The following is an 11,518-nucleotide window of genomic DNA, read 5'->3' as shown; positions in this document are numbered from 1 at the left end:
CGCTTTGGAAAACCAGATTTACTATCTCATCTGGCAAAAATCGTGTGACAACTAACAAGGTCACCTTTCAGAGAGGTGTCTTTCAGGGCGACACCATGAGCCTGATCATGAGCAAACCTGCAGATCGAAAGTGCAAGGTCACTCATGTATTCTACATGGACGATCTTAAGATCTATGCTAAGAACAGAGAGCAACTGCATCTAGCTCTGGGGATTGTCGAACGATATACTAAGGAAATTGGAATGGAATTTGGGTTAGACAAATGCGCCAAGGTACTACTCTATTCATTTGGAGTAGTTCCATGGACGAAGAACGAGCTCAGATCTCTTGATATCGGGACAAGAAAGGTTATGCACATGAACAAAATCATGCATCTTAAGTATTTCGTTCCGCGACTGTACATCTCACGCCGTCAAGGGCGTCGCGGAATATTGAGTCTTGAATGTCTTCACAACAGGATTATTCTGGGTACAGCACATAGAGTTGCAAATGGAAGAGACCCTCTTCTTAAAATGGTCAGGAATCACGAAGAAGTGGGCAAAGGAACACTCGGACTTTCAGTATTAGGGGTGAGCAAAATGCATGAAATCTTATCTATCTGGAGTACTCACTCCTGAAAGCCCGGATTACGAAAGCACAAGAGAAAAACTTTCATGAACAGCTCCTCGATAAGAGGATGCACGGTATCTTCCACAGAAATGTAAAGGATCAGTCAATGTCTTGTGAGCTAACGTTTGCTTTCCTTAAATCGGCCGGATTGAATTCTGGTACAGAGGGTTTCATTTTTGCATGCCAAGACGGTGTCATTTCCACCTTAACATACCGTCGCCACATTTTAAGCCAAGACATTCCCGATGATAGTTGCAGGCGTGCCATGCACACCCCGAGCATTTAGCTCACATACTATCTAGTTGTCCAAATCACGCGGGAACGACCTACATTCAAAGGCACAATGCGGCACTAAGAGTGCTTTATTACCATCTCTGTCACTCCTAAGGCATTCACCTTAATATCGCTCCTCTAAATGCTCCTAGGGAAATTGAGTCAATTGTCGAGAATGGGAACTGCCGCATATACTGGAACTTTATATTCTCGACAATTGTTTCTGTTGCTCACTCGAGGCCTGACATGGTCCTTCTTGACTTCGAGAAGGGAACCATGTTCGTTATCGAATTTTCGGCACCAGCTGACAAAAACATCATAACCAAGGAGAATGAAAAGAAAGAGAGGTATCGAGACCTTATAAGGGAGTTGCAACGATTGTACCCGGAATATTCTGTTAAACTGATCGTCCTTATCATCGGCGCTCTTGGAGGTGCCAAGCTTTCACTTGCTAATGGCCTAAAAAGCATCCCAGCGTGTCAACAATATGCTAGAACACTTGCGGGAAAAATGCAGAAGGCGGTTGTCCTTGGGTCGCTCCGTGTTCTAGGGGTGCACGAGGCTTTTGCTGGACCGTCGTATTGATTCCTTTACAGACTGTAACCACCTATCTCACGGTTGTGAGACGTGGTTGTGGCTGAAATTTTACCGCGATTTCGCTGGAAGCGGGTGCAATTTTCCAGATTAGCACCCGCTACCGGCGAAATCGTGCGGTTGTCCTTATGACAAATTTTTCATCATACATATATATATTAGAGTGGTCCAAAATTGCATTGTAAAATTTTTTTCACTTCTAGAGATCAAGCCCCCCCCCCCCCCCAATTTTTGGTGTCCAGAGGAAATGAATCCGTACATTTTTTTCGAAATTCGAATATTAACACGTGCCACTGCACACTTCAGATCCCATTTGACTGACATGGGGAAATTGTGGATTTTCGATAAATTGAACTCATGCTCCAGGATTTTATCTGAACGTGCCAAGTTTTACAGGGATTTAAGAGAACTGTCTACGAAATAAAACAATACTAACAACATTTATGTTTAACCCTCCACACCACCCCTGCATCAAGTTTTAGCAATTTCAGTAATCTTTTTCATAGAAGTTATTACTAATGGATAATTTGAATATTTCCCATTCCTTTTTAAACAATGTTTGTTTAAATAAATGTATCTTATTTAAACAATTATTTATTCCAAAAAATGTAAAAAACAATCGTATTTTCCGATTGAAATGTAATAGTTCGTCATTGCTTGGTGTAGTATTTTTAAAAAACATTTTATGTAATTATGTAAACAATTAATTATTGTTTATTTATGAAATTTCTTAAAATTGAGGCAGAGATGTCCATTTTTTCTTAAATTGGTATTCTATGCTACTTTTTGTTGAAAATATACATAACTTTGATACATGTCTTCTAGTTTTTAACAAATCAATTAGTACAATTTATTTATAATCATTTAAATAATAAAAAGCATAAGAAAATATAATTTTGAAATCGAAGCAAAAATTGAAAGTTGCGAAATAATCAAACGTCTGGAACCAAAGAGCATGAAACAATTATTGGACAAGGAAATTCAGCACTTCATCACGGCGAATTCACGTAACTTTTTTCGTGATTTATAATCTCGAGAGATGTCGAGATTCTAAATCGCAAAAAAAGTTACGTGAATTCGACTAATTTTTTTGCCAATGCGAAAGGTAATGGTAGTCTACAGGGAGTGGTTGAGCGTAGTCTGAAGTTGCGCACCGAGCGTACCCTCGACTCCCTAGTTGCGGAGAACCGTTCGTGACTGTATACGTAAAAATGTAGTTTTTTGGGGCCATTATTGGGGATCTGTGAGGAAAGGGGAGTTAAAAAAGTAATTAGTATGGTTTTATTTAATATACACTCCTCTTCAATCCCTAAGAAGCTTGTCACATTTCGATCAAACCCTGAAGTATGAGTTCCATTTTTCAAAACTCTACAATATCTCCATGTTACTTGAATGGGATTTTGACGTGCCGGTGGCACGTGTTTCAATTTTAATATACAAAAAATATTCGGAATTTTCTTTCTCTGGAAATGAAAATTTCAAAGGGGGGGGGGGGGTGATTGGCCCTGTAGCTCGATAAGCGTCTTTTAGACCACCCTAATAATACACATGTGGAGTACGCCGAAGAAGGGGCTTACTCTGAAAAGTGAGATTTTTCAAGGCGAGCGGTCGAAGTAGACCCGACAGATGCGAATTTAACAGTAACAAATTTAAAGGAAAAAGATCTACGTTCAAAGTGCCCAGTGATCCTATACTCCGAAGAGAATGGGAATCTTGTGTGCCCGGTGTTATTGTTTTACGATCTACAGCACATGTATGTGAAATACATTTTTCCGATGAGAATATTATTAGAGTGCGTCAAATATGACCAAAACGGGCGAATTATCTGTCGTGCTCTTTTGAAACATCAGCGTTTCAGAACTGGTGCCAAACCGACATCTTTAAAACTTTTATTTTATCACATTCAAATTTCAAATTAAACAGCCACTACTCTCCTATTACACCCCTTAGTGGCAATTTTTTTAATTAACGACCGTGGAGAACTCACGAAATCTTCCCTCTCCACTTACCACTCCATTCTCACACATATAGCGGCGTCGCAGACGCGGCTCACGGACCAGTGTCTCCAGAACGCGTGATTTTTCGGTCCCCACCACTCTCCCATCTGGGAGCGACACATTCAAACGTAGCGTGTCGGTGAGTCGGATCTGCTAAATGTTGCGTAGGCCAGCCTCCTGTAGAGCCATAAATGCACGAGCACGAGCCCCCCCCCCCCTCCCTCACCGACTTCACGATTTGTTTTCGGTAGTTAACTGGCTATTTGGAGTTTTTAAGTAAACTGAATTTCGCAGGGTGTCAAGAGAATGAAAGTTCAGGCAATTTTGCTATGATTTTTAATTTTAGAAAAAAATAAGAAAATTAATTCTTATCAAGCCTTCTTGCGCAAATTTGTTAAACTTTTTTTTTTAATTTATTTTGGTTTAAAAAATGTTCTTTCAAATTTGCGTAACTTTAAGAGATATTCAGGAATTTTGAAACGATTAGAAAATAATTAAAATTTTTAAAGATTTTTTGAAGACTTTTTAAGGTTTCATGAAAATAAAAAATATTCTTATAGATTTCTACGAATAATATAATTTTTTATTTTGAAAAATTGATTTTAAAAAAATCCAATAAATTTTAAACTATGTTTAAAATGGTCAATAAAGAATCTGAAGATTATAAGGCAATCTTTTTAATTTTGCCGCATTTCAAAGAAAATCAGAAAAAATTTTAATAGTTTTTAATGATTAGAAGCCTTAGAAGGTCCGACAATATTAGAAACATAACTTTTTCAAGATTGGTAGGAAAATTTTTAATGGAATGGAAGCTTCTAATGTGTCCCTAAGGGTTTACATTTTTCTTGCACTTTCTTCTTTATTCCTTTACACACCCCTCACATACTTACTTGGTGGTGGAAGGGGCACATACAGTTTAAGGTGGGTTCCGAACCACCAAGAGCAACAGCTTTAAGTACTTAGAGAAAACCTTTTTCTCTAGAAGTACCGGTCCCACGACTCTCCGGAGATGAACAACTCCCTTGCTAGGCTAGTGTTCACCGCATGGGCCGCTGAGGCTCTTCCAGAGTGTGAGGCGGGAATCGAACCCGCAAGCAAAGAAGACTGTAGAAGATTTTAAAGCAAAATGTTTCAAATTTGGTAAGATTATAATAAATAGATCAATATCGACTTAATGCAAGAAACATTAAGAAGAATTGAAGAGATTCAAATCGAATTTTAAACTTAAATTCTGTTAGAAAATTAGATTTTTGAAGAGTTCAAACATAAAGTTTAGAAACTTTAAAGGAATTCCGAAAGATTTCAAGGAGGTAAAACTATTTTTCTTAAAATTCCTGGGAAAATGTTAAAAGATTATGAGTCAATTTTTTCACACCTTGAATTAAGGAACATAATGCAAATTTCAGTAAGTTTATGAGATATTCAGAAATTTTGAAAGGATTCAAATATCATTAAAACTTGTAAAGATTTTTCAAGAATTTTGTAAGTTTTCACGAAAATGAAAAAAATTATTTTAGGTTCCATGAAATAATTAAAATAATTTTTTATTGCGAGAAATTAATTTTAGGAGATTATTTTAAACCATTTCAAAACATTAAAAAATACGTCAAACATTGTCAAAGTATCTGAAAAATTTTAAAGGCAATTTTTTTTTAATTTTGAAAATTTTTTTAAAATCACGAAAAATTTGAGTAATTTTCAAAGATTAAGAAAAAAGAATTATTTTCCTAATTATCGTGTGAAAATTTTTAATAATTTTTTTTTTGAAAAATGTGCTTTAAAAGAAAATTAAAGCAGATTTTAAAACACATCAAACAATTTCCTAAAATTTCGAAAAAAAGTGTAAAAGGTTTTAAAATCAACAATTTTTAATTCGATAACATTACAAATTTTTAAAAAATGTAAATAATCGAATAAATTCAATCAATATGGAGTAGAATTGATAATATTAAAAAAGAATTTAAACTTCAGATGAGTTTTAGAAAAGTATGATAAACTGATTTCAAAAACTGAAAATCTAAAAATTCTTGTTGAAGAATAAGAAAGATGCGCCTAGAAATTGTGTACAATTATTCAGTCTTTGAAATTAAAATTCAAATGATTTTTTTTTAAATTACGTTCAGCACATTTCTTCTCAAGCCGAATCCCCGATTTTAATCGCAAGAGGTTCAATTATTTCCAATCAGAATAAGTAATTACATAATTTTTGAAAATTCAAAAATATAACTTGGAGTAAGTTAAATGAGATTTAAAAAAGTTTATTTTAATTATACATAAAATTTGTTGAATTATTTCTAAAAATTTGGAAAAATTAAAAATTGCAGTATTTAAATGCACTTAACATTTAAGACTTTTATATTAAATTTTGATAAGATATAATATATATGTATGTAAAATGAAAAAATAATAATAAAAGTCGATAAACGAAGGACTTTCAGATAATGAAAGAAACTCATTGGGAAAAAATGTAAATAATTGTTTTGGAACGAATTCTAACAGAAAATTTAAAAAAGATTATAAAACATTTTTTATTATTTCCTAAAATGTTTAAAAAGTACGTAAATTTTTTTAAAGCAAAATGTTGTAATTTTTCCATATTAATTAACTTTAAAAAAATTAAGGAACATAATACTTTCAAATTTGAGTAAGTTTAAGAGATATTCAAAAATTTTGAAACGATTCGAAAATAATTAAAACTTGTAAAGATTTTTAAAGGAATAATTAACATAATTTTTTATTTCCAACAATTAATTTGAAAAGATTATTTTTAAGCATTTCAAAACATTGCAAAATATTTCAAATATTCTCAAAGAATCTCGGAATTTCAAAACCTGAATAAATTTGAGGAGCATCTAGATCGTCATTCGTGAGGTCTGGTTCCTACTCGTGCATTTTCGGCTTTACACGAGACTGGGCTTCACAGCATTTAAAAGAGCCGACTCACCGACACGCTATGTTAGAATCTGTCGCTCCCATAGGGGAGAGTGGTGGGGGCCGAAAATTCCCACGTTCTGGAGACACTGTCACGGACCGGGTATAGATGAGACGCGGTGATGTAGTGGTGAGAGGTATATCACGGGATCTCGAGCGATAACCCGGTTTTTCGGGTACCTGACACCTCAAATATCAGCAATAATAAGGCCCGGAAATTTTTTCGATAGTTTCATTAAAAAGAGCTACTCAAAAACTGTCCAAAGGTGCAAAAACCTCGATTTCGATTTTTTTAGAGTAAGCCCCATTTCTTCGGCGCGCGTCACATATGTAGTATGCTTGATACAAATTGACCGCTTGATGTGAGATACATTTCACTCTCATTTTTAAATAATTTATAAACGAATTATTATTGTATGTATATTTTCATTCTAAAAATTTCCTGTCTGAATGATTCATTTACTACGATTGCCTGAGTAAAAGAAAAGAATAAATCTGCCGGCTTCAAGGGCATATTCTCATCACGCACTGTGTCGTACATAATTACGCCTCGCGCTTGGATGATTGTTCTTTGCATTTGGAATGCTTAAATGAAACTTTATCAAAAAGATGTCTTTGAGAGTGACTGGCCGTATTACCAGGCCAAAGCTAAAAAATTACAATTTTCACAATATTTTTGACATTTTTTTATAAAGTCTCTGTGTTACTTGTGGCTTACTTGTGTTTTTAAATTCGTAATTAGACATATTCGCCAGGTGAATTAACCCGTTTTATCTGGGGAAAAAATCACTGTTCTCGAGTGGCCGGGAAATTCTCCAGATATGAATCCCACCGAGAATGTTTAAAACTTCATTTAACAGAAGTCAGTAAGCACGCCACTACAACCAAGCAAGAGCCATACGAAATACTAATTCCAATTAAAAGTCAATTTTTACTGTAAGAATGCTTCAGTTCAGTGAAGACAATCATTTTTTTAATAAAATGTGTCACCTATAATATAATTCAAACAGATTTTACAACAAAATTGCTCAATATTAATGTATATCGTAAGTAAAATCATAACAAAATAATTTTTTAGTTTTTACCAAATAATCAGTATTTCGTATAGTAGCCTTTAGCAGTTAATATAACTTCAATGCGCAGGGTCATACTATTTGCAGTTTTTGATTCTTTTCTTCATCTTTGGACAATTTTTACAAGTGCGATTGAGTATCCAAATTAGCGCTTGCTTGGTTGCAGGAGTGTGCTTACTGACTTCTGATTCATGAAGTCCCAAATGTTCTCGATGGGATTCAAATCTGAAGAATTTACCGTCAGGTTAGAACGGTGGCTTTTTCCAGCTAAAAACATGCTAATTCGTCTGCCAAATCTGACGAATACATCAAAGTAGGAGTTTGAAAACTCAAAACTAAAAAAATGACAAAAATAATGTGAAAATTGTAATTTTTCAGCGTTAGCCTAATAATATAGCAAGGCATTGTAGATCGCAGTATTTATATGCATCTTCATATTCTGAATTTTCTACTTAATTAAGTATAGTTTAAGATGAAATTTCTCCAATCTCTGTAGGCTTTGAGCTACGCATTCTCATTGTGACACTCGCGCTGTGCGTTTTGATTTTTGACAGATATTTGTAAATGTATATTTTTTGAACCACCTTGAAATAAATAAAAAAAACTACAATTCTTTTTTCAGACATTTTTCTCTATCTCTCGTTGTTATACTAAGAATAGAATTTTTTTTTCATATTATTTTTCATGGATAAAGCAAAATATCCTACAAGTCTTCTTTTAGATTTTTTACGTATCTCGCATCTTTTGGCGTAATATTGGAATTTTCGATTTCTACATATTACTTACGAAAAATAAAAAAATAAATTAAGAGACCTATTGAAAAATGGTTCAGAAATTTTGTAGAATTTTTCAAAAGCTATAAATTCTCTTTGAGCCTTTTTTCGTATTTTACATCGTTGGGTTAAAAATTTGAATGTTGTGGTGTCAAATTTCGGGCAATCCTAATACTCTGTCAATTATAAACGATGAGAATGGAGTAAATTCTTACAAATTTGTATCTCTTTCTTAAGTGCATAACTTTTTTCTATCTGTTTTCGTACCTTTTGTCGTTATTCCACAAATTATTTATTTTTATTTTTAATGTCATTTTTATGATTAAAACCAAAACTACGTGTCCTATCAAAAATTGATTTGTAAGAAATTTCTAATTCTTTTTCCGGTAAACAATTCTTGTTAAATCATTTTTTTTTTTCGTAACTTGTATCGTTTTTCCACAAATTTTTTATTTTTTTATTTTCAATGTTATTTTTCACGAATAAAACAAAAAGTACGCGTCCTATCAAAAAGTGATTTTAAACGAATTTGTAGATCTTTTTTAGGACCACAATTTTTGTTAATTCATCTTTTTTCGTATCCTTTATAGTTTAACAACAAAATGGAATTTTTGATTTTTCATTATTTTTTGTGTATCAAATTTTTAATTTTCGATTTTTAAGAAAATCCAAAAATTTGATATGGTAATGTTGTAGGGTTTTCAAAAAGGAATGTTTTTCTTCTCTTGACTTTTTTTTAATATCGAGCATTGTTTAGCTTCAATTTTTTATTTTGGATTGATTTTTAAATTTTTGAAAATGCTATCCTTCCGAGAATTTTCTTTTATCGAAAAAAGTCAGTAGGATCAATTGTTTGACTTTCGGAGCACCTTATTGAGACGCAGTGCTTCGAAATCTCCCTTGGTCAACACGGAGGCTAGAAGTTGGGTGTAAAGTTCGAGCGCAATTGAGTTGAAGGCGCCCTAATGAGAGGCTGAACTGTATCTTTAAATTTTAAAGAAGTGCTGCAAAGTGACTCGTCAACCGACTGGCACTATTTCATCCAGTAGTTTATTATTCTTGACATTAACTGAAAGTTATTTTTGTTACCTGTGTCGAACAAATAGAGGTTTTCCGCGCCATTTGAAAACGGCACTTTTTCCTTCTGGAATAGCATCGAGCTTAATTTCGATCTTTGCCATTGCCAAAACATCAGCTGAAGGACTCAAAGTAGAAAGAAGATCAACGACGAAGGCTTTGCCAACATATGCGGCTCCAACACCGGCACCTATAAACGTTTTTTTTTTAAATGCTGTTTAGCAGAAAAAAATTTTGCTCTCATTATTTTTGTGGAAAAATGAAAATATTAATGCTTACCACCAGCAAAAAGATAGGAAAACGTTTGTCTCTTATGTAGAGATGTTTTACTATCAGATGTTGGACTTTTTACATCCTCCTTACGATAATTAGTGAAATCTGGCATCTGGATGTCCGTATGTGCCAAACGAATTTGTTGAGCTTGAGAGCTCACTGAAAAATAATTAAGGTTTTAATATTAAGTAACAAATCATGTGGCACCTTATTTTACTATTTAGCAGAATTTGGAGTTTATTATTTCAAAATACAAAATATTCTGAAAATGACACTATTTATAATTAAGAAATTTCGTGGGTTCTTTTACAAATTTAATATATTTATTATAACATATTAATATTTCTCAAAATAACTATAGGACATAGATGTATACAGATAACCATTAGAAGTGTAAACGTAAAAACCTTGATTGAAATGGGAATCAAACTTTTAAAGTTTGAAACATGTAAATTCGAAAGTATTATAGTTAGATAAAAGCTTTAACCTCCAAATTCAACCATTCCATTTTAGAAGTACTTGATTTCAATTAATTTTCTCTCATATATGAATTCAAAAAGAATATTTCACCTTTGCTAGGGATAATATTCAACTCAAGTCGTTTCGGTATCATCTGACTTTAATTTCGCGCACTAATGGTTCAATGGTCCACGTGGAGCTGATTTTTATTTCGCAAAGGAATCGTTAAAGTCATTTAAAGTATATAGTAAATGTTTAAAATTTCCATTTGGTTGTGGGAATCAACGCTTCACCTGGGAAAGTACCAATAATAATAAAGAACGGGAAACAATTCGTTACATAAAGTATGTCACATATTTCAAAGTTACAGGTAACGGTCTCATGCTTTATTTCTCTACTTCCTTTTCCTAACAATGATACCATAAGACTTTCATTACTTACGCCTAAAAATCAACCAATTTTAACGCAAAACATTGGTTCTTCTAATAGAGACCATTCACAAAATACGTGATACATTTTTCAGGAACTTCTGACCCCCTCCTCCTGCGTGATACTTTTTCCATTGATCCTTGCATGGAGAATCATACTTCGACAGACCATCCCCTAAGCCTAAATGTATCACGTATTTTGTGAATGACGCCTAATTTACTTTAATTGAAAAAGATTACATTAATTGCTGCTAAATGAAAAGCTTTACATTCCGTTCGTCTCGTATATCTCCAATTAAAACTAGACTTGTAGGATATCAGAAATATGCAAGTACTTGAAATTTATAAATTTAAAAAACTATTAGCCGAACCTGACAGGCCTCTCAAGACACATTGTATGAATAACGTAGGAAAAAAAATTTATGCCTATTTTTTCATTTTCGAAAAAAATATTATTAGAACTTGCTCCGGTCATTTTTAGGTCTTATGGAGTTTAACATGTAAAATGTTTCTTATTTTTATTTCTTAGATTTTCGACAAGAAATTATAAGTGAATTTATTTGACATTTGATATGCTTTTTCACTTATCAGTGAATATTGCATTTTTATGTCTAAGAAATATTATGCAAAATTTTAGGCATATGAAAAATGGCAATATTTGGAGGCTCATTGTGATCCTCAGATATACTTGTTCAACTTGACATTTTGAAGAGGCATTCTTTGAACAGTTGAGAGTAGATTTCTAAAAAAAAAATTAAGCGTTTAATTTACATTGAGTAAAGAGAAAGAAAAGCTTATGAAAAATGACACATTTAAGTTGAATACCGGCTAAAGGGAGTGCAGGTGGACGGCTGCAAAAAATGTTGACCCTCGTATGGTCCGCTCATTGTGGACCGTATTTCCTGCGATTCCAAGCTGCGGTCACTGACAATGAGTAGAATGTCCGAGTAATAATAAGTTAATAAATCTATTGCTGCTCTCTGGGTGAAACCTCTAGCTAGTGTTAGGACTTCTCTACTTTAAATCAAGAA

The 11,518-nt window shown here is 33.3% G+C and overlaps 1 protein-coding gene across 1 annotated transcript in view; it reads right to left on the bottom strand.

The window, feature by feature from the left end:
• Nucleotides 1-9,316: 9,316 nt before the first annotated feature.
• The window catches only part of LOC117181255 (cytochrome b-c1 complex subunit Rieske, mitochondrial-like), a 32,978-nt gene continuing 30,776 nt past the window's right edge, over nt 9,317-11,518 (bottom strand). The window contains exons 2-3 of the mRNA XM_033373819.1: nt 9,607-9,759; nt 9,317-9,517 (exon numbers count right to left, since the gene is read on the bottom strand). Coding sequence (XP_033229710.1) covers nt 9,336-9,517; nt 9,607-9,759 — 335 coding nt within the window. The 3' untranslated portion in view covers nt 9,317-9,335. The remainder of the gene's footprint in view (nt 9,518-9,606; nt 9,760-11,518) is intronic.

Source organism: Belonocnema kinseyi, chromosome 10 (assembly GCF_010883055.1).
Source record: "Belonocnema kinseyi isolate 2016_QV_RU_SX_M_011 chromosome 10, B_treatae_v1, whole genome shotgun sequence".
NCBI classification, from domain to species: Eukaryota; Metazoa; Arthropoda; class Insecta; order Hymenoptera; family Cynipidae; genus Belonocnema; species Belonocnema kinseyi.
This window is presented reverse-complemented; position numbering and strand designations above follow the sequence as displayed.